A 24,015-nucleotide genomic window follows, 5' to 3' on the forward strand; every position below is an offset into this window, starting at 1 on the left:
AGACAATATGGAAAAAAGCCGTTTATTTCATCATCAAGGCATCACAATTAGTAATTCATCCAGCCATTAAATGAACACTCATCCACAAAATTAAAACCTTGTGTGTTTTGTCACAATTTTCAGAATTAAAACAAACTTTGTGGAAAACCTAAAAGAGTGCACAACCAGTACCAGCAAATTTTCAATGTCAAAACATAGGATTTTCTCACTGGATTTGAAAACAGTGGCAGCTGATCGATACGGATTGATTATCAGCAATGCCACACTTGTATGTTTGGAAACTTATCCTCCACACAAATATCCCAATATGTGAACTTACAGTGGGTTTACACATTCAGAAAAAACCTAATGTGTAACTATTTATATTGGGATTGAATTTTATAAATATTTTTGATGAGAATTTTTTAATTTAATTCCCTAGATATTTATCCACTTTTCAAGACCTTCACCACATATTTTCAGATTCTGCAAAACCTTAAATTTATATTTTACTACTCAAAAAAGTGGTCTCTTATCATTAGAGCTGAGTGATAAGTTAACTTCATTAGAGAAGACAGCTACAGTATTGCACAAACACAGCAATTCTCACACACACCTGTACTTAATTGATCATAAACACTGAATCACAGTCAGATGTTCGCACGCACACGCACACACACAGTTCAATGCTTAGTGCCGATGACACAGTAAACAAAACATTCTCTTACAATAAAAAGGGAAAAACAATAACCTAAAACAAATGAAATATAGACATCTTTTCACTGGCAGGGCCTGCTGGTGCCTGACCAGTGTTTTCAGACCCTGATGAGTCCAGATCCATCCAGGTCAATCCAGTCTGGTCCAGTCATCATGTCACACCTCACCTGAGTGAGTCCGTAAACATGGAGTGATCATCCAAAAACCCTTCTGCTGCTCTGACTAACCTGTCTGTGTACCTACTCATTGTGTGTTCTAAAGAAAAGACCCTGTCCATGTATGGTTCGGATAAAAGAAGAAGAAGAAGTAGTAGTAGTAGTAGTGGTTGTTGGCTTGCAGGGTCCTCAATGTGGTTTAGTAGGTGGCACTGGTGGGCTCCCTCCCTGAGCTGAAGAGTATGTCGGCCTTCGAGCTGATGAAATATGTTAGCAGGAAGGAAGTTAGCAGCACGCCAACACCCACGCCGAGCGTTAACATCTAGAAGAAGAGAAGGGAGATTTAGCTCCATGTAGAACGCCTGCACATTATCAATGACCATCGAACCTACAAACAAACAAAAAAAACGAATACATCCAGCCACCGGTGCTAATACACACTTTTTTCCACTTCAGACAGTTGGCAATTAACGTGGCATCATAAGTAGTTATAAAGACAAGACATAAACACAAGCAGCGCAACCAACTACGCTGACACTAACTTGCTGAAAGCAATAACATGTTTATGTTTATACCAGAGGAGCAATATACATTGTACACGCAGGTTTCAAACGATTCTTTAACTGCTACACCTATTAGTTTCATTTCTTTTTAATGTGATGTGGTGAGAAACTTGTTGAGGCTTGAGCTATTATAAATATAGGTAATCCATCACTGTCAACATGAGCCAGCTAAGAAATGCTTTCCAAGGTAGAACTAACAGAACGTGTTACACAGACGACAAATAAAACTAATTTTGCCCTGTGATATATCAGGAATCAGGAATAATAAAAAAAACATAGATACTGTGAAAAGTATCTAGTAAGTATTTGTATGTTTCACATTTAAATGTTGTTAGTTCTAACAGATAACTTTACAGTCCCTGCATTCAACAAATACTGCTTTTTGATAGAAAGTCAAACAGGAGATGTTGATAAAGTGTTTCTCAACTCTGCAAGTTCAATTTCATACCCTGTTAATATGTCCAACAAAAACCCCAAAATGCTTAAGAAAATAAAAACTAACCAACAGTTTGGTTTCTTAATAACCAAACAATCTGTCTGGACAACTATCAGCTTCCCTCGATATATAACTAATACATCAGTGCTTGGTTTTGATGGCCTACTTTATGTTCCAGGCCTCACCATGATTATTTTCTCTATACACCCACATAACATTGGTTTGTCTTTACAACATATCATTAAAGTCATAACCTACAGTATGTGAATTAATTATAATCCATTATGATAGAAAAATAACAACAAATTGCAAATTGTGGCTCTTTACATAAATCTTTGTACCGTGTTTGACACTGATGAGCGAAGTGTAGACTTACCTCCAGATCATGACTGGCAACCAAAAAAATGCGTCCTTTGATGCTTTTCCACCTGGACTCTGTCCACGTTGAGTAATCTGTGGAGGTGTACTGTCGCAGGTCAAAGGCTGGGGACAGGGCTTTGGATTGACGAACTGTGGAGCGGACGCATAAACCCTCCTTTTGTGTACCGTTGGAAGGTGCCACACCCTGAACCCACGTGTAAAAGTACAACTGAGGAAGGGGGAAGGATGGATCACAGGGTGATGGAGGGGGGAGAGAAATACACTGTTATTTAGGAATGAGTGGGAAGTGTGTCAACCAAGTGCTAATAGATGGAAATGCTCATGATGTATTTATATTCTGTCAAAAACATATTAGCCATTTTATGTGCACTTTTATCTTGTTGGTGTCACTTTGTCTTCAGTCATATTTCATGTCATCCCCCAACCTTTCTCTGCACTGCTGAGTTTAAATCTAGTTGATAACATTTACACACTTTAAATTAGTAAATTGTAATTAATCAGATACTGACTGAAAACTTCCAGTGTCTTGAATATGAATGATTTTCTTGTAAACTGAAAAAAACATTAGTTAATAAAATAACAACTCACCAAAGGTTATTTAAAGACCTTAAATATTGTACAGATTTTCAAATTAGACTAGTCTTGCTATCATATAATTTCTCTCAGAGAAAACCAAATGAAATGGAAACAAAAGTCAGAGAGTCCACGCGTCTTACATGTTTGCTCTCTTTGTCGTCCTCATCCTCTCTCTGGTTCTTACAATTGCTCTGGGTGACGTTGACAATGCTGCCTGTCAGATTAGCCAGAAGGTGCTGGACCAGAAAACTCGATTCACTCGGCTGTTGGTACACACCGACGTAGAAGTTTGTGGGCCTGTCAGCTGAGAGACAGAAGACGGAAGAATTTCGTTTTGTTTTAGAGGATTTAGCTGTGTCAGTCAGCATAACATTTTTTTTAATAAACACAAACAGGAGTAAAAGACCCAAAGCACAATAGTGACAATCATAAATTCTCCAGAAATATCAAACTGATACAAAAAGGGCATCATCTGTCTATCAGCAATGACTATTTTCCAACACTTTAATATGAGTTTACTTAAAATGTTTAGTTTTTTCGCTCAACTTACTCAGGTGAGTGACAAATTCTGAAGGGATAAGTTGCTTGATCCATGAGTTATTTGACCGAACAAGGAAACTATACAACATCTGGGTTACCTGAGAGAGAGAAAACAAAAACACGTTTCTGTGTCAGTTCTGCAAGATTAGAAATACATTTAGGTAAAATGCTTCTGTTTTTGATAAAATAGCTGTATCAGATATTTATTTAATAGCACATTTCAAATTATTGACGTACAAATAATAAATCATCAAAGTATTAGAACCAGTGAAATTATTTAAAATAAAATAAACTCCAGCAGGTGAGAGTCTAGACTACAATTAGATCAGGGATGTAAAGGACAGAGTGAAGGATAGAGGGGCTTAGTCAGTCAAAAGAAAAGGGGGAGTTGGGATAGTGCAAATATACTTTATATAGGAACAGTGGGCTTGTAAATAAGAAAGCTAGAGAGCATTTATTTACTCCGTAAATAAAGTCAAACAGTCTTACTAGTTTAGCGTCTGCAGTGATGCTGCTCAGATGGCTTTCGGTTCCTCCTGCCTGTGTGTACAGAGTCCTGGCCACCATGGTTGCCACTTCAGTCAGACTCTATAACATGTATGAAGAGCACAACTTTCTAACAGTAGCCTAAACAATAGCACCTCAGAGATTACTTTAATACTGCAAGTTGGGTTTTCACTTTGAAAAAAACTCTCAGACTACTGACTATAGTTTGAAAACAGTGAGAACAGCTTAGATTGCAACTTCCAAACAGATGTTTAAAACGAAATTTTCATCTGAAAAGTATCATGATCCTGAAATAACTCTCTCTTTATTCAAGAGCACACAACTACGATTGAAACAGCTCAGGAAATGCTTCTGCAAAAATTCCAAAACTGCGTGAAGCCAAAGTTGTTAACTGACTTTGCCAACTTACCTTTGCAGTATCAGTGACATATTCTAGCTGCTCCTCTGGCGTCATGTTTGGTGGATAAGATATGTTCAGGTATTCTGCATTATCATACATGCTCTGATAAAACCTGCACAAGGAAGAGAGAAATACTATATCAGTTTCTTTATACAATAGACTGAACCATCATGATGGATAATTACAGCGTCCAGCTCCGTAGGTCAATAAACCCCGAATCACCTGTTGGTGAAAGTAGAGCGGTGATCGTCGATGACAATTCCGGGAATTGGTCGAGCTCGCAGGAAACGCTGAAAGGATGAGGGTGGGAGTGGTTGAGAGAAACCAGGCTCATCCACGGTCACATTTAAACCTGTGGCAGCTGTGTGCAAGTTTCTGAGGAGCTTATTCACCTGTTACAAACAAGAAGAATGTTATTCTTGGCAAATTTTATAAAATTTTGTTGAGCCGTAGTGCTTAAGGATATTTCACAAATGAACCTTGTCAGTTCCTGTTTCTGTCTGAATACTTGCTTTACTACGGATCTTATGAGAAACAAAACCTATTTTCTATCAAATTTATTTTAATTTAAATGTTATTCTATTATTGTAATTGCATAAATGTATTTTCCTTTTTTCTCCAGAAGCAATTGTGCATAAGTTCCTGTGGTGGTAGAGCAGTGCTGAATGAGAAGAACAGAATCTTTAAGCAGATACAAACCTCTTCGTTGACACTGTTGTTCCTCCTCGACACAGGATCAGAGTGAAGCCACAAAGTTGTGTTAGAACGAAGTCCCACCTATAGTGAAAAAAAAAATTCAACAATCTGATAATGACATAATGATAACTACAAATAATTTACACCTACTGCAAAATTTACAGTGACATTACAGTAATAAAGGCCAAGCACGTGTCATTTACCATTACCGATACAAGACACAGCTACAACTACACTGACAATGCGTTTAAGGTTCTAAGGTCATTAGGTCACTTAATTTAATGAATATTTTTATCAGGACTAAGTATTTTTGGTACACACTGAAATTTTTTATGTACAAATACACAACATGTTAAAGGAAAATACACACCTGTCCAATCTCCAGTACTGAGTGAACATTGTCCAGGTCCACTGCAAACTGATTGTTCTCCATATCGTACACCATCCTCGAACTGCCGATGTAGTCAAAGGTTTCCTAGGGACAAAAGAGTCAAACATGTCTCAAACCAAACGGTTAGGTGTGGTAGTACACTTAAAACAAAAAAAAACAATATATCATTTTGATTAGTGAAGCATACACTTGATGTGTAAACAACTGACCCCTTGAAAAAAGGCGTAGATGATGGTGCGGTTAGGTTGGGCCTCCTGTGTGACGTTACGGAGAGCGTGAGCAGCTGCAAGCAGAGTGATGAAGCCTGAGGCGCTGCTCTCTGCTCCTGGAGCGATGTCAAAGAAGAAGGACCTGCTGTCCAACTGCAGAGGAGAGAGTTCAAGACACGTGTTTCGACTATAGCAATGTTTTCTGTGCACTGTAGAACAATTCCGTTCTATCTTAATCTTGTTGTAAATGTTACCCGATCATTAAGTTAATAAAATGTACGATAATGGTCAAAAATGCCTTTGGAAATGTTCTAAACACCTTAGATTTGAGATTTGTGACCCACAGTCTAAAACTTAAAGACACCCATGTTTGGAAAACATGTTTTATTTTAAAATGCACATCTGAGCAGAGGCCAGCATGACACACACATGCACGTGTTGCCAACAAGTTTTGGTTTGGCCCCACGGAGACCTGATCTGTGTCAGTGTGGTATTACATGAAGAGGCACAAGATAAAGAGACCAAATGTAGTACTGCTTGTGCAGAGCGATGAAAAAAAAAGGGCTCCCGCGCCCCAGTCACGTCTATTTACTTGTTTGTTGTTACAGCTCTTGCTTGTTTCGAAATATTTGCACAGGAACAATAGTACAACACTGACTGTAAGATGAATGCAGACCTTAGTTTGGACATTTATACTGGAACATTTACGAAGTGAATGACATCACTGCAGATAATGGCTTTAGAAAGCCGCATGCTAATATGGAACACATGTGGTTCTGTGTGAACGGTTGATACAGGCCTATTGTATTACTTTTACTTGCGCTTATGAGAAGATGGAGAACTCTTCTGGGCTACACACCTTTGCTGCTGCAATGACCACACTCTCCCACATCTTGTGGCCTTTGGCTGTGTTGTTAAGAGGCCTGGTGGAGGCCCAAATATTTACATCCCCCAGTGGGTCACATACCATATCTAAAAGGAGACACGCACACATACACACACAAAAATGAAATGAGAAAACATAGCATAATCAGACTGTTATCTTGTATTCGATCTACTGCAACTTATATCACACCTTAAATAACTATTGATTAATCATATTTACTGATCACGTGTAAAATACCTGGGCTGATGCTGTAGTTGATGTCATTTCTCCTCATGCAGGTGGCTGTGTCCGTGACAGCAGACATGTGGGAGTAGAGCTGCATGGCACACAGTGGATACTGAGGAGCACTTCCGTTCACAGGACGGTTATGGTCTAGGTAACACTGTGAACACAGAAATAGTTTACACATATGAAATCTATTCATGTGTATGTCTGTTACAGAATCACAGAAACCACAGTAACATTTTAGTATTTCTTAAATAGCTGTCAGTCCTCCAAACAAGTTATAACGTATACAGCTGCATTCAGCTCATGGCTTAAGGACACACAGGCAGGTTTGGGCACATTTATACTACCTACCATATTTGGGATTAAATTTTTCACTTACACTGTGGCTCCTGTGTGTATCAAACATAATACTCTCAGTTTGCAGATACAGTCAGTTCCCCTTATCTACCCTGACTTCTAACCATCAACAAAGTTCCAGTTTCAGTTCCAGTTTCAGTCTTACAAAAATAAAAAGGAAAGCCTTGAAATTATTAGCAGTATTTGTATCCCAAAGACAGATGTTTTAGCAAAACACTAATGGTATTAACAGACAAAATAACATCTTATGGTTTCATATTTACCTGGCGTATGACCCGAGTGTCATTGTCATCTTTCAGAGAGAAGATGGGAAAGTCAAACTCCTCATAGGACAAACCATTTCCCAGAGGGTTCCACATTGTCACATTACAATGGGCCATTGTTGGATCGTATTTCTCTGAATAAACACCTGAGAGAAACACACAAAGAAAACAGCAGCACTTACTCCAAAGGGTGCGGTCATGGAACGTGTATTGCATGAGGTTTTTTTAAAAGTCACGCAAATAAAGCTGTTCCCTCATTTTTAATAATAGCCCACATAAAAAGAAAAAAAATTAATTTCTATAAGTGGTGTGATACTGAAGAATAAGTCTTAGCATGTGAGACCACACCCACCTGTGTTCTCGTTGGGACAGGCTGTGTGTGGGGAGAAGCCCTCAGCTGGGTTCGTGTTTGGCGCCACAACAGCGACGCCTGCCACCCTGCCAGAGCCGCTCTTCAACTTCATCATGATGGATCTGATGAGCCGACGGGAGGCACAGGACAGAGGAACCGATACAGGTACAAATACATGTCAGACATAGGTTTAACATGTGGTTCAGCTTTCTTTCCTCAGGCTTATACAGGTAGAGTTAGCTCAGTTACTCTCAGTTTATGACAGACTGGAGTTTACTGCCACATACTGATGTTTAAACTCAAACATCTAATATTATAGTTCAGAATTACTAACCTATATAAGGTTTCAAAGAAACACCTATTCTCTATATTACATACTGTAGCACTAACTATTCCGTAAGTTCAATGTTTCAGTGGGTGGGCCTCCAGAAGTGAGACGATTATCTGTCATTATGGCTGTGTTTCAAATTACACCGTGTGAGAAGACACAGCTCCTTAATTTATTTCAACTGGGAAGTGCATTAAGGACACCCAGGACTTGCACCAAAGGGGGCCGTGGGCGCAGCCACACAGTCGGTCTGAGCAGAGTCTTTAACAGATTGTACGTTATCCAGCTGCAGAGGTAGATGTGTTAACTGTACCTGTTAAAGAGCGGGTACTCCAGAATAACCATATAGGGAGAATTGGGACCAGTGCGCAGGACCCAGTCCAGGTTGTCCTCCGACTCGAGCACATGGAGCACACCAACATTACCTGACAAAGAGGCTAAAAGAGGCAATGAAATATTAGGAAATATGCCACCAGCTATAACAATTTTATCAAATACATTTTTTAGAGCTGGTCTATCCATGTTTGTCCACCTCTTCTTTACTATGATGTTCTGGGATTAAACTTTTGGATGGAACACGGACAAGTGCACAGGTGTGGTTTTTGTGGAATGACAGCAGTTCATGCAACAAGCAGCTTGTTAATGAAAGAAAAATGCTTGTTTTATCCTCAACTTGACTGCGTTGATCCTTAGATTACAGCTGTCAAAACAACTGAACTACCTGAAGCAACCTTTCTGAAAACACGGGTTTTGGTAGACTGCATAATCCACTAAAAGACACACATATGGCTTGGGGACACACAAAAGAACAAGTGTCCCAGATTCATCCTGGATACTTGTGATGAGCACTAAGCACTGCTTTAATGTGTTGCTTTACTTACATTGGCATCCTATTTGATGTGTTGCATTGAGCAGTCGCACACATGGGACAGTGTAATTGAGATTCACATAAATCTTCTTTTCCACTGAATTACAGCTGACACCTGCAAGAGAAGAAATACTAAGAACTGCACAAGGAGCATTTTAACAGACTAATAAAAAATTCTTTATACAGACAGAAAACCAAATTTCTGCGAAATCATTGGTCATAAAAACTTAACAAAAGTTCAATCTTTTGAAACACACACTTCCAATTTTAATTGCAAACAAGTATAGGGACAATATGTCGAGATATGAACCTACATTTACGGTTCATAGATGAATCCCTACTGACCAATAATGCTGTTACGCTGCTTTTTTTTCCTTGCTTGGCTTCTTAAAGAATCACTAATGAAGTCTTGTTTTCCTGTTCATACATTAAACTTAAAATGAGTGTGATATAGATTAAGGAGAGGTTGCCTTTGAATCAACTAAACTGAGACTAAGCGCTGGTGAGAAAGTGAAATTACTCTGCAGGTCTGACTTGAAAGATGATGATGCTCTTCTCTTATTATAAGATTGTTGTATTAAACCAAATGAATTGTGTGGTAAAATGCTAACTTAGACAAAATTACTCTGAGAGAGACTGTTCATGTTACTTTAAGTACATTTGTTTAAACCAGCTAGTCTTTACTCTAATGAAGAGTAAACAACGAAGGCCTGTTATTTTTAACAGTATTGCTGAGACTTATACTTAACAAAAAGATCTGAGTACATCTGCAAAAAATGTTTTTTTAGTGCAATTCCAAATGTTGGCCATCTTAACTGCTTCATAAATAGTTTGGCACTATTTTAGAAATATGGTGTATTCTTCCTCAGGTTTGATATGTTTGGTCCACAATAAACATTGTAATAAAGTCAATGAAATAGCCATGCATGCAAAAAAAAGGAAAACATATCCAATGTAAAGGAATTTTCAGAATTTCCTGCCGCTTTGTCCACGATATGATGTTTACTTGCATGTCAAAAGTATAAACGATATAGTTTTAAAAAGACTTGGAATCTTTTGGTCAGTCAGTGTTTCAAGGCAGATTTTTTTGTGTGTTTTTTGTTTTTTTCTATTAAAGCTTGGTTACTTGGTCCACCCACATAATTTACTACAAAAAAAAAAAAAAAAAAAAGCTCAGAAAAGCGGCACAAACGTAAAATCTAAACTTGATCAAACTGCTACATTAGAAAGTCGTGGTGTGCCGAATTTGGCAAGAGTCGTTAACGATTTTAAAGTGGCTTCACTTGTGTTACGTGAGATTAGTGACAATCAAAATAGTCGTAAAATATAACATTAATATATCTTAGAGTTTAAGGTTAATTTGCTTAATACCTCCGGCGTCCGCAGCAGGGGAATCACGAGCAGTCACGCTGATGCGGAGTTGCTCATATGAGAAAGCCCCAATCTATGCCTACTTCAGCGAAAAGTAATACAAAAAATTTAGCAGATGGGCTTTTTTATTATTTATGAACCCTCTGTTGGTGTAAAGGTGTCAGGAATTGTTGCAACACCGAGCCCCACAGTAAATGTAGTACTTAAAAAAAACGCCATTTGACGTTAAAGGCAAACAGGGCAGCTCTTGCTAACGCTAACTAGCTTAGCTTTCGGGAGGCTCCGAGCACAAAGAAGTCATCCAGCTAACCGCCGGGGCAGAGACACCACCTCCGCACATTAACAGATACGTGTACACACACATTCAACACTGCTAGAAAACCACTTACCGACGAAAACCCAACAAACTAGCAAATTAATAATCAATTTGTTCGACAACATATCCATCTTCCTGGTTTGAAAAGCAGAAAAACACAACAGGAAGTGTTGACATGGAAAACGTCCGGGTTCCGCTTCTGATTCCGCTCCCCTGAAAATAGGACCGACTTCTGTTAAAATGGCACCTCTGGGTCTTCGCAGCGGGCTTAGTTTTTTTTATTTTTCTTTATTATATATCTAAAACACACATACCATTAATTACCTAATTTCCCCTTTTTCCACTCACTGCTCGATCTTATAAAGAAAAAGTCATGACATACAAGGGTGAGTCAACTTTAGACTCCCTGTATCCCTCTGATCTGATGACTCAGCCCTGTGATGAACTTTGAATAATTTTGTACCACAACACACCACAATTCTTTTAGTATCATTAGCCACAAAGTAACCACAGTGGCTTCCAAATCGCATCAAAAACACAAAAGACACAGGTGAATTACTGTTCATAAACAGACATTTTTATTTGTATTTTAACCCCAGATACACAACAGCACTGCTCATTTTAATTATTCATGTCATACAAGGCAGAAAAGAAAAAACTGTGAGATTTATTTATTTAGCTCTACTAAAACCACAGCACAGAGACGAGGCAGCAGCAGTTACAAGAAAAAGCTTTTTGCAGGATAGTTGGTGACTGGACTTAGATACAGAATTACAGAAGTTTAACATCACTGTGAGCAAGCATTTGTATATTTTACTTCTAAGTGGATGTGTTCTACTGAAGATCTTCTCTTCACGTCCTCTTAACGGAACTGAAGTGGACTCACACGCAGGCCGATCACATCCTTGCCAATCTCTGTCACCTAGGAAATAAGGTGACATTTCAGGTTACAAGCCCAAACAGTGGAAAATACAATCAATAAACTTTTTGTGACCTATGTTTTTTTAACAGATACTGACAGCACTAACCAAACCCAACCTCAAACTGATAATTCTGACTGAATCCAACCTTAAGATAAGTTTGTATCTTAATACACATTACAACAACCACTCCTACAACTTTTGAGTTTAGTTTATTAAGCTTGTTTTTTTTTTATGCTGACAGAGTCAGAAATATGCCAATTTACTTTTCGGTTTGTCACTGACCACATAATACAAGCTGGTGTTGTGTACTTTCCTGAAAGGTATCATGACAGAAAACTGTTGAAATGCAATAATCACATTTTAAAAATGCAAATGCAAAAGTTGATGCCAAATTGTCTCCACTCTTTCATCAATCAGAAATTCTTGAAAACATTTTTACAGTAAAAAAAAATGTCTATGATAAATGTAATAGTTATTTTTAGCCATTCTAGTTGTAACATGTTGTTCTGAATTCCAACTTACTTGTGTGACCCTGCAGATTTGGCCTTTGTATGTAGGACAGTAGCAGGCTCCAGACAGAGGGCACTTCTCAACAGGGCGTCCGCGATACAGGGGGACAAACGACGCAGCACACATGTCAAATGGATTGTGGGGATCGTAGTTCAACTGGTGGGCATCTGTCAAAGTCTTCTCACAAGCCGCCAAAATCTTGCGGGTCTGGATAGCAGTGAGACATTTATAATTATGAATTCCAAGTCCAAAACTGTCAATTTGAAAAACTGAAAACGTTAGTGTCAATGAAAACTGCAGTCAGGGATGTTGCAAATCCCACCTGCTGTGCAACATCAGGCTTTGGCCCCAGTTCAAGCAGGCGCCGGGCAAACCCAGCAGCTGTCTTGAAGTTACGCAGTTTGAAGAAGAGGTTTAGAGCTGTGCGCAACACCAGCACCATGTGGACTGGCTGGAGGTTACAGTGGGTGAAGTAAGCAGCCATCTGTCAGAAAGAACACACACATTCTTTAGAATATTCTGCTTAAGAATAAAACAGATGTAACAGAATTAATCACAACAGATTAAACCGAACAGAGTGACACATATAGGTTAGATAAGTGGGTCTACATAAAGCCCAGATCTTCACCTCGCAAAGCCTCTTCTGCTGTTCCAATGTGTCTTTAGGCAACTTCTTCCTCTCGGTCTCCATGGTCAGACCCACTATGTACTCTTTGCAAATTGTGATCAGCTGCTGAGCCTGAAACATAAACAAATGCTAGTCATTCAGCGGACTTTGCACATTTAATAAAGTCAAAATTCTCAATAACTGCATCTGAAACACATTATTTGATAGTTTTATGGTATGTAAGCTGGGGTAGAGTGGTATTAACAAAAACCAGCAACACGCGCAGCCTAGATAGTATTTCTCATGCAATCTTTTTACTCCACTTTGAAATTAACTCAGAGCCAAAGCATTTCCTCACTCTCACCTCTGTAATCTCCTGCTTGTTATCAACCACCAGCAGAGGAATTGACAGCAGGATGGTTCTAAAGCGCTCAACAGCTTCCTCAAACCGTCCAGCAGTGGTCAGCTGGTAGCACTGCTGTAGGCGGGAGATGAGGTCAGAGAGGCGCAGGCCCACTGCAGGCAGTCCCTGCTTTGCCCCACAGTCCTAAAAATAAACAAATCATTTGTATAATGGTTGGAAACAACAAGGGAGGACCAGGATACATTTTTACTATGAAGTGTCTGAGTCTTAAGAAAACTGGAATATGAAATACAGTACTATTAACAACACGCTGTGATCCTTAATAACAGATGACAAACAAACTAAGCTAAACTAGTCGTACCTTCCAGTTTCTCTGAGGATGACTGCGCAGGCAGGGCAGGGAAGGCAGTCCCAAATAACAGGTGCGCCCCCTGGACAGAGATTGCATGAAAAGCGACTTGTAGGGCCCAAAATTCACAACTCCCACCTGGTCATGCAGCAGCTGTAGTAGAGAAGGACAACAGCAAATGTAGGATACAATGCATAAAATAATGTCACAGCCAGTCATAAGAAATAATATCAAACTGTGCACATACTCTCATGGCAGTTTCAAAGGAGCCAGCCAGTATGTGGTCCACAGGCAGCTGCGAGTTGTTGCACCACATCTGGGCTGGACTCATGCCCTTTGTTGGTGGAACAAAGAAGCCATCCTCAGCTCCTCCACCTGCTCCAGTCGGTATGTCCTGTTGATTAAGAGAAAGACAATGCTACAGTACCACAGTAAAATAAGCAACAGTGCTGAGAAGATTTGGAAGAGAAGTTACTTGAGAATAAATAATTGACAACATCGCACATTAGTCATCTGACAAGAATTAAGCAGGAGTTGTTTGTGTTTAGCATTAAACCTGATTTATTAACAGTATAATGTTTTGGGTCTCCTCACCAGCTCTGGAGGGAGGTCGAGGTCTTCTTCCACCTCCCAGCCTCCTCCCTCCTCTTTCCCAACTCCTTCATCCCCTAATCCTTCAGGGGCATCCATGAAGCCATCTGACAGAGACAGACAAAAGGGATAATCAATTTATTTAATCAATTTTTTTGAGCGTTAGAAACACTGATGACGTGGTTCAGTCTGTTTGCTGAAAGGTTAAAGTATGTTTAGTTTACCTTCATCCAGTTGAAGCTCTGCATCGTCTCCCCAGCCCTCGCCTCCTGAAGCATCCATGTCCAGGTCAGCAGCCATCTGACCTGCCTTTCCTATATTCAAAAACATTGTTTTCATTATAGCAAAATCAGTTGCCAAAGATTTCCACATAAATTTCATTTGAAATGCCATTTTTCAACACTGCATGCATCTATGAAGGCCGGCGACCCACCCTTTGCTGCAATGGCTCCCTCGAAGAAGCCCTTTGATACAGTGAGCAGAGGCCAATTAGTGTCCAGAGGGTTGATGGGTGGAGGTGGCTGCAGCAGTTGTGCATTGGGATCAACCTCTGGCACCTAAAAGACATGGGATTCAACTTATTTTAATGAAATTAGGTATTTATTCACAATGCTTGCAGTGCATCTACTTTATATAAAACAAAACCACACATTAAATGCTGTGCTACATTAAGAAAAAACCTAGAGAATGGACTGCTATTATTTTAAACTACATGTTGTCCACGTTAATGTGTATATTGTCCCAAACGCACCGTCTCCTTTTCCAAGTCAAAAGTCTCCATAAGTGCCTCGGCCTCTTCATCCAGACCATGGGTGGCTGCAGTCAGGTAGGCCAGAGACTCTGCAAACATGCACACAAACAGTTACAGAATTATTCCCTGTTTTAGATCATGCATAAGAGTGAATGAGTTATGAAGGGGAAAATTGAAATTACTCTGTCCACAGTTCTTCAATATGCGGACCCTCTCACTGACATCTCCCAGGTAAAGAGCTGCTTGATAGTGACCGCTCATGTCCTTCCTGATCTCAGCTGCAGACAAAGAGTACTCAGATATGAAAGATTCTTAACGACAAATCAATCATATGGTAAATATTCTTCACGACAATACTCTTAAGACAAATCCTCCACTAATCGAAACAACAAATCTTTTATTACAGCCATCATCACTCACCAATCTTCATCATCTTGCGCAGCTTGAGCAGGTTGCCAGTGATGAGATAGAGGAAGGTGAGCTTGTCAAAGTTCTTGGTCCTCTGGTAGCACATTTCCACAACCTGGTGGTGACCCTGCAACAGTGCAGCCTCACCCAGACGCTCCCAGCAGCTGCGCTCATCCAGGGCCTTAGCTGCCTCCAGGGCCACCTAAAGTGTGAAGAAAAGACATTTAATAGGAAGTAACTTACACCTGGATATCATTAAAAACAAAAAGACAAAGCAAGACGCTATAGGAAAAATGCAATGCCATCTTGGCTTATGTGTTTGCATAAACTCCACAAATGCATACAGAAAAATTACAGGATTACAGAATTTAGAAACTGGGTACATGTGTTCAATTAAAAAACAAGATAGATTAGCAGCATCTCACCTCAATGTTACCACACTCCAGAGCCAGGCTAAAGCGTGTCTTCTCATCCTTGACAAAGTGCAGTGCCACCTCAGGGTATCCCTTCTTCTGCAGGTAGGCAATGATAGACTGGCCCACTAGTTTAGCATTACGTACCATGTGGAGCACCTGGAAGGGACAACAGGCATAAGTAAAATGTCAGAACTGGCGCTTGGAAACTAAACTGAAACTAAGCATGCACAGTAACAAGACATTTCATTTCCTCTGCTGCAGATCTTTGGTATAAACAAAATTTTGCATTTACACAGATAATGGTCATTAGGGACTCACCTCATCATATTTGCGGTTGACTAGAGCCAGTTTGAAGCGGTACTCTGTGGGGTCAATGGTGAGGACACGTGGCCTGCACTCCCTGTCAAGGCAGTAAACACTGTTTCCTCTCACTCGGGTCACATAGATGGGCAGATCCAGGGTCCTGATGATGCCATGGTCCCTGAAGAAGGAGGCATCATGTTACAAGTCGTCAAAAACATCCAATCACAAGATGTAAATCACATTTTAACAGTGAAAAAAATATTCTTGATTGCAAATTCATTTTAAACGACTAATTAAATGTAACTTAAAAAACTAAAATGTTGTTTAACAAGCATAGCTGTGTTACTGGTACCTCTGTTCTATAAAAAGCTTTTTAATCTTTGAAATCAGATCAGTGAAAACCTAAAAATAGTGTGTCAGTCAGTCAAGCTGGTACATTTTGGCTTCCTATGTCTGCATCTCCAGTAACTATTGTGCTATCTCAGCAAGGTCTTATTGTGTACCATTTACCGCTGCAGCCATTTACCAGATTATGACAGACTCAGGTCAAGTGTTGTGTTAAATGAGATAACTCTTCCCAGCAGCACATACCCAGACGTCAGAGCATATTTGATGTGGTTGGAGGTGGTGTAGATAAAAACCCCGCTCTCGTCCCAGGCTCCACTCTTCACGCGAATGTTTTCATGAATGTTGCAAAGACTTTCCAGCTTACGGTTGCAGATCATGATGGCTGCAGTGTGAAAAAAGAAAGACAAAGAGATTTAGACACAAAGATTTATTCGAAATTATTCCAGAATGTTTTTAAGCTTCAACATATTTAGGAGATAAAGATGTTGTGGCTCTGCATTAAGTGCCCTTGCCTATACACAAAGGTATTATCTACTCACCGTGTTTAGCCAGCAGAGCCACGTGGCTGGTGTCAGCGCTCCACACCACGTACTTGACCTTGGCAATCTTGACGGTGGCCAGAGAGCGTTTTTGCTGTACATCGAACAGCGTGACACCATCAGCATCACGCAGCAGCAATGAACCGGTTCCGGCGTAGAAGATTTCCTCGCAGCTTGGCACCTGAACTTTCTTCACAATTTCATTCTTCAAGTTCTTAATCAAAAGCTGCAAAACAAAAGAAACTTATTAGAAAACCACATTTCAAGCTAATTTCTACTACAACACATGCTAAACACAAAAAAGAATTACATCTTTAGAGCATCACTTTCAAACTCTACATTTTGGATTCGACTTTATGCAACTTAATTCCACAGACTTTCAATAATCAAATACACAGCATAACACTATTCAATGATTTATATCATAAAACTAAATTTTGCAACACAAAGTTCTTTTAAAAAAGAACTTTGACGACATTGACACACTTAAAAAAAAAAAAAAAAAAAAAAAAAACCTCTGCAAAGACTTACAGAGTGCATTCGGTCTAAGACAGCAAATCTGTTCCTGGCCACCCAGACCGCTGTCAGACCAGAAGACCTTTTCCCCTCTGGTGCTGAAAAAGGAATCTATGTTACTTCCTTCACAAAGTAAAGCACATTTAAAATTTGTTGCATCCAAATAGCAAAATATTAGCAATTATACAATAAATCATATGACATGATATCTAACTACAGTCACACTACAAAAAGATAAAATATAGATGCAAAGTAAGGTTTGGTGTTTACGGGAAAAATAATAAAAATTTACCATCAGGGTTCTGAGAGTCACTTTCTTTAGGAATGGAGTATAGGTCATAGGTGCTATTCTCCAGGTTGGTCGCCCTCTGCAGGATGTAAAGTGCATAACATCAAAAACATGGAAGACAATTCCACTGAAGTGTCAGTACATATGGTAAGTATTAAGTGTACGATAGTATTTGAACTCAGTTACTTACAGTGCAAAGCAGGACAGCATTCTCAGCAGGGTTGTAAGACATGCTGAATACGGGGAATTTAGACCCACTGGCAAAAAATAATGACAACATGTTACTCATTTCCAGGTACTTCAACAAAAGTCTGAAAACATTGCAGACCGGGATGGTTGAACCAACTGTCACAACTACCTACCTGCGCAACTGCATGACAGCAGTGTCCTTGCTGCTGTTGAAATCCAACTGGCGCAGGAAACGGTCCTTAACGTAATACAGCATGTTCCCATGCACAGCGTATGCAGGACGCTCGCGCTCCAGCTTGAACACAATCATGCCACTGTCATGGCCTGTAGAACACACAACACATTTTACCAAATATTCAACCTTGCACGTATTTCCCCTTTCTTTTGGGAAATTAAAACATAAATTTCTTGTATTTCCTGAGCAGTCACTTTAAAATTTACAATGTAAATAAATTATTTGGAATCACCGGTTAGAAATCGTCAAATCCCACGAAAGGGGGCCTGAATTATGCAAAAAAAGTCTTCATATTTTCAGGAAGAACATGAAATATGCACAAGTGTGGTCTTTAGTGAGTATAAATTCTGTTTTTACATAAAAACAAATCCGAAATAAGAGGAACATTTGTGAAAAAAAATCTTTGTTAAAAGTGCCTAAGAGAGTTTTAAGAAGATATATTTAAGAACAGTGAATGAGGTTCAATACTTTTTATTACTAGACCAGTGTCACCACCCACCCGCAGCAAACAAGTTGAGATTTGGGTGAGCCCCCAGCACCCAAAAGCGATCGTGGTCCCGGCGGAACGTCTGCACGCCAGTCCTTTTTGACATATCCCACACCCGGATGCTCTTGTCTTCGGAGTTGGACAAGATGAGCTCCTGACGAGGGTGGAAGACCGCACAGGACACGTTGTTGTAGTGACCTCGGCAAGTATCCAGTTCCCATGCCTTCGATTCTGGATCAAGGGAGGAAAAAAGGGGGAATTTTTTATTTTTTTTTTTAATGTAAACAGCAAGATAATGTAAATACCAGGTAAGAAATCATATCAAGTATATTTAAGTAATATAAATAAATATGTCTTTGATGATGGCCCTTGATTTTCTATTTAAGTTAAAAGTTTCCATTTTAATGGTTACTGGGCATTAGCTTGTTGGGGACGTAACTTTATTTGTTAAACTTTAGTATTTTCTCAAACACCACTCACCATTCATTCTCCAGATCTTAACCTGCCTGTCGTCAGCTCCAGACACAATCAGAGGCATGCTGGGGTGAAAGGCTGCCCAGTTGACCCCACGGTCATGACCCTGGACAGAGAATCAAGGCGTTAAGACACACAAACTCAAACACAACTCTTTCAACTGTTCAGATACAGGCTTACTGAAACTATAAGTAAACATTATTCTTTAGTCTACGCCTTTAAAAAAAATGTGTATTTTAACAAAAGACAGCTGGAAAGAATACTGTAGAATACTAGTGATGTTACTAATGTTAAAGCCAACTGAGGCAGTTTAGTCTTTACTTCGACAGGGCTTTTTTTTTGGAGTCAAGACTCAAAAACACACTGTTGATTAGTTTTGCAAATATATATAATTATAATTTATAATTTAATAAATCCAATAAATTAAGCTGGAATTTTCCATGAACATAACTATACACATGTAAGTTGCAACTGACCTCAAGGACATGTTTGACAACAGCATCTGAGGCTCCGAACAAGTCAACACCAGAGATGCCGCGCACCTCTGTCTCAACAGCGCCTGGGGACAAGTTCTTCTTCCTCAGACCTGGAACCAACATTCAGTGCACAGCGTGCAAGGGGGAGCCATGTTTATGTTACACAAGACATAAAAACAGTCGGAGAGAAAGGCAAACGATTAAAATAATCAAACAGGGAGCAATATATTGGGAGAAAAGAAGCAGGAAAGGGTAATATGTGGAGAGGAGAGATAACTGCTGGACTACTGAACACACACATGGATGAAAAACACCAACACAACCTCTGCTCTCTCTCAATTCCCACCAACTTGAGTCTGTAAACAATCATGGATGTAGGAGTATTGTTGATTGGGTTAATGAATCACTGGCAAACAGGTGAAAATCACATTTGCTTATGATTTGATTGGACAACACAGCAAGGTTAATGATTATCTGCCAGACTCAAAACGTGATCGGGACAACAAAATGTTGAGAAAACACAGCTTGCATTTGTGATTCCTGCCATTTAAAATTTTGTGGTAAACAGACAGCTCAACAGCATGAAGAAATGACAGAGTGAACGAAATGGCACTAGGAACCCATGTGCAGATGTGGATGTTTCCAGGGAGAACATGGGAAAAGGAGGACACAGAGAATGCGTGTGGACTTGGCTGATGGGGGTGGGGTTGGTCGGAGATGTAAAGAAGTGCTCTGATGGGGCGTTGTCAGTAATATGAGCTTAGGAGTTTGGCTTGACTGATTAGTGTTTATGTCACATGCTGAGTTAGGAATCTTACATTTACATTTAAGGGTTAGGAGAAATGTTTAGCACTATTATGATTATGGCTACAAACGATATAAACACCATTTCATGTTTCATGCTAGTTTCAGTAGTACAGTCAGTCATGCCAATATCATGCAAGAGGTGTATTAACAATATTTTAGTGCTGTTTTAGTCTAAATGTTTAAAACCAGCTAATACTTTCAAACCAGCTAGTGGTTGATTGTTGCAGTTTTTCTTGATGCAATTTAAGCCACCAGTAAAAAAAGCCCAGAATACAAAAGGGCTTCTCATAATGCAAAGGCAAGTGCAAAGTCACACTTCCTAAAAAGCTACATGGACGCTGCGCGTGTGACTTAGGCGGACAGCATGAAAACTGTACACCCTGATGTCATGCGATCCAACAGTTCATACAAACTGTGTGGATAGATGCAATCATGCTCAATGTTAAAAAATGTGAAAGCAAACATATCAATCAGAACAAGAGAATGTTACAGATAAAAAGCGTATGAAGGTCAACATGTAAGAAAGGGGAGATGCAAGCAAATTAATGGTTTAGTTTTGAACATAAATACACATAAAATACAAAAACACCAACAGCAAATATTTTAGGTGCATGCACAGACACAGAAACACTTCTCCGATTTCTATTTTTACTACACCCTATACCTCTGTAAACCCATTTGTTCGTTAAGAAGTGGAGTGTTTCATTCACAAATACCACACTATTTTTTTATTTTATTTATTTTTTGTCCTTTCGGCTTATCCCGTGAGTTCAGGGTCGCCACATACATAATTGTCCCCATGTTGATTTGGCACACTATAAATATGATAAATAAATGTGCTAGTTTATGTCCCTGTCGCTTTCTATCAGGTGAAGTGTTTCTGCAATGAGCCCACAGAGAGATGTCCTCTACAAGTAGCAGACAAAGAAGAGGAGATTCAGGATGTGACATTCATTCTGTTCCTGCTTCTTCTTTGTCCTTGAAACCACTCTACCCCCCCACCCATTCCTCCATCCCAGCCCACTGTCCTCTGGTCCACAGTCCCCAAGCCCTCACCAGAGATATCCCACACTCGCACAGTCTGATCTAGACTGGCTGAGACCACCAGATCCTCAGAGGGATGGAACTGGGCACACATCACATAATGATTATGGCCTGTCAGCACACTGTGGATGAAAAGACATATCAGACACTAGACATTATAGAACAAAATATTAATACTTTTAGTTTTAACATTGCCATTTATAAAATGACTTACCAGACGCAGGTCCTGGACTGCCAGTTCCAGATGCGAATGGTCTGGTCATCTGAGGCACTCAGAATCCAAGGATACTCCTATAGAAAAAAAAAAACAAACAAAAAAAAAAACAGCATCTTATTACAACAACGTTACACAACCTTTTTTGCCTCTATGACAAGATACAGAGTGTGTAGAATATCTCACGTGGTGAAAGAAAGTGGTTCTTATGTAATCAAGGTGTCCAAGCAGGGTGAAAAGGCAGCGTCTCAGCTTGTAGTTCCACACCTGGTAAGAACAGGAATATTTACTCAGCATAGAGATGTGTAACATACTATTGAGTATCAATTAGATATGTTTTGCAAAATAAAACAAGCAAAAAAGCCTATGAGACACACCATTAAACACGTACAAAAGCCTTTGGTTGTTAGGCCCTAGTCGAACATGCCATTTCACACTGTGGTTAAAAGCTCCAACTGACCGTGTGCACAGATGTTTTCTCAAGTTCTTGTGCTTCATATGTGCATGGATAACATAACTATAGTAATTGCTATTGATGTTGCTGTTCTGCCTAGATGGAACGTGCTGTATGGGGTGCATGGGGAACACAAAACCCCTACAAACCAGAAATACAACCTATCATGTTGTGAAAAATTAAATGTTTTAACTATTTCACTGGAGTCATTTCATAGTATTGCCAACCTACACAAATGTTACTCAAGGTCTCCCTACTACTCTGCAAGTAACGCTAATGTGCAAGTGCGTTTAAAGACTCCCAGGTAGATGCTTTAATGAAACTAAATGAACATCATGAAAGATACATACAAACGACAGCATTTTAGTGCCGAAAAGGCTTTGCAGCGAGTATTTAATTACAGAACAGTTTTAAGGCTCACCTTGATTTTGTAATCATCTCCTCCAGAAACAAAAAGAGGCTGCTGTTTGTGAAAATCAATTCCTCGAACAGGACCTGTGGAAAACAAATTTGTTGTTAGTGTGTGTGTGTGCGTGTATGGCTAGAGAGAGAGAGAGAGAGAGAGAGGGAGTATATTCTAAAAAAAACAAACAATAAACAATACAAACACTTTCCAATTAGTAATTATACTGATATGCACATCAGCTATATCACTGCCTTACCATCATGCTCGTCAAACTTGTCAATCAGTGTGCACATCCGATAATCCCACAGCTGGATTACTCCGTTGTGCAAACTTGCAAGAACCCATGGCCTTTTGGGATGGAAACTTAGGCCTGAAGTGTAAAAGACTGGGTCAGCTATCCAATAGTTTGGTTTAAATAGATACACACAAACTTCAGCTCAGATTACTAGATTTTTGCTTGCCTTGTACCTCACTTGTAAGTCGCTTTGGATAAAAGCGTTTGCTAAATGACTAAATGTAAATGTAAACTATACTTTAACGTTATCAAATGGTCCAGTTAATTTACTCTACCGTTAATAGTGCAGTTTGATACGTTAGCTAAGATGGCTAACAGAATGGTCGTGTCCATTAAAGCTGCGTTTGGGAACAATATGTGACATGAACGACCTCAAAGAAGAGTCTGTGTTACAAATATTTTCACACGTTAATAGTTTCCAAAAAACAGACATAACTTCCAAATATCAAATAGGAGTCTGCTAACGCTAGCTTTTCAGCTAACTGCAGCTGGCCAACACTTACCTTTAACACGCGCCGACTTTGTTTCAAATTTAGTTAGCATTGTGCCTGGACAATTGTACAGGCTGAAATTTTAATGCTTCAATAAAATGAAGCTCCGCACTAAACTCAAACGTATATAAAATTTTCAAGAGAAATGAATTCAGTCGGCCTGGTCGCCTTCGCCCATTTAGCTGATTCTCCCTTTTCCTGACACGTAGCCCGTTCTGTCTTCCGGCTGTGAACAATAAAGTTGCAAGTGAAACGCTGACGCAGAAAGCTCCACGGCGAATGCACATAGAAATACAATATGTAGAATTTCACTGTCAAAGTGCCTTACAGAGCAAAACGTTAACGTGCCAATTCTAAAAACGAATTTCTACACCTGCTGCCCTGGGCTGGTCCACAATGAGCCGGTAATTAGGAACTACTGTACTTTTTACTATAATTTGTGATCACTTAAGTTACTTTTGGTTAGGTAAGGACTTTCACTTTCAAATGGGCATCACTTCACTGTAATAATGATACTTTTACTTTAACAGAAGATTTGGGTACTTCTGCCACCACTGCTCAATGGTACTATTAACTGCATCGGGTTCACTGAAGTTTCAAATGCTTGTTAGATGCATTGCTTTTTCAGAAACTTACATACTCAGAAGTTTCTTAGTAAGGTACTTGTACGTTTGTGCTAAAGTAGATTTTCTCACTCCTGGTCCTCAAGGACCCTTGTTCTGCTGGTTTTCCAGCTATCCCGACCTTACCCACTTCTAATTACTTGGATCAGGTATGTTCTGTCAATTTGTATTTTCCAGCTTCCGATTGACGGAACACCTGATCCAGGTAATCAGCAGGGAGAAGTGCAGAGATAGTTACAAAACAATCCGAGCTGGGATCCCTGGGATTGAGAACCTCAGTTTTAGACTCTGTACTGAGCCTCTATATATACTGAGCTTCTATAACCAAATTTTTATATGTATCAATAACGGCTTTTTACAACTTACTAGTACACATGTAAAACCAGA

At 39.5% G+C, this 24,015-nt stretch overlaps 2 protein-coding genes across 2 annotated transcripts; both read right to left on the reverse strand.

Moving 5' to 3' along the window:
• Positions 1-8: 8 nt before the first annotated feature.
• ncstn (nicastrin) lies at positions 9-10,739 on the reverse strand. Its single transcript, XM_067474894.1, has 17 exons — positions 10,593-10,739; positions 8,846-8,947; positions 8,278-8,401; positions 7,637-7,758; positions 7,285-7,430; positions 6,674-6,818; positions 6,410-6,522; positions 5,551-5,703; positions 5,321-5,425; positions 4,954-5,031; positions 4,477-4,646; positions 4,264-4,366; positions 3,837-3,935; positions 3,358-3,445; positions 2,948-3,111; positions 2,227-2,439; positions 9-1,173 (listed from the first exon to the last, which is right to left on the reverse strand). The coding sequence occupies exons 1-17, from the start codon at positions 10,648-10,650 to the stop codon at positions 1,051-1,053; spliced, it is 2,106 nt and encodes a 701-aa protein (XP_067330995.1). The 5' UTR covers positions 10,651-10,739; the 3' UTR covers positions 9-1,050.
• Positions 10,740-11,074: 335 nt separating this feature from the next.
• copa (COPI coat complex subunit alpha) lies at positions 11,075-23,227 on the reverse strand. Its single transcript, XM_067474893.1, has 30 exons — positions 23,018-23,227; positions 22,476-22,589; positions 22,235-22,308; positions 21,546-21,626; positions 21,360-21,436; positions 21,158-21,267; positions 19,295-19,404; positions 18,825-18,924; positions 18,357-18,575; positions 17,796-17,946; positions 17,624-17,690; positions 17,437-17,512; positions 17,160-17,242; positions 16,629-16,854; positions 16,333-16,471; positions 15,757-15,919; positions 15,448-15,594; positions 15,035-15,224; positions 14,797-14,892; positions 14,615-14,703; positions 14,297-14,420; positions 14,088-14,177; positions 13,867-13,970; positions 13,520-13,666; positions 13,285-13,425; positions 12,924-13,106; positions 12,581-12,691; positions 12,275-12,436; positions 11,965-12,159; positions 11,075-11,441 (listed from the first exon to the last, which is right to left on the reverse strand). Exons 1-30 carry the CDS (start codon positions 23,055-23,057, stop codon positions 11,382-11,384), a joined length of 3,669 nt encoding a protein of 1,222 aa, XP_067330994.1. The 5' UTR covers positions 23,058-23,227; the 3' UTR covers positions 11,075-11,381.
• Positions 23,228-24,015: the final 788 nt, after the last annotated feature.

The sequence above is a fragment of the Channa argus genome, chromosome 14 (assembly GCF_033026475.1).
Source record: "Channa argus isolate prfri chromosome 14, Channa argus male v1.0, whole genome shotgun sequence".
NCBI lineage: Eukaryota > Metazoa > Chordata > Actinopteri > Anabantiformes > Channidae > Channa > Channa argus.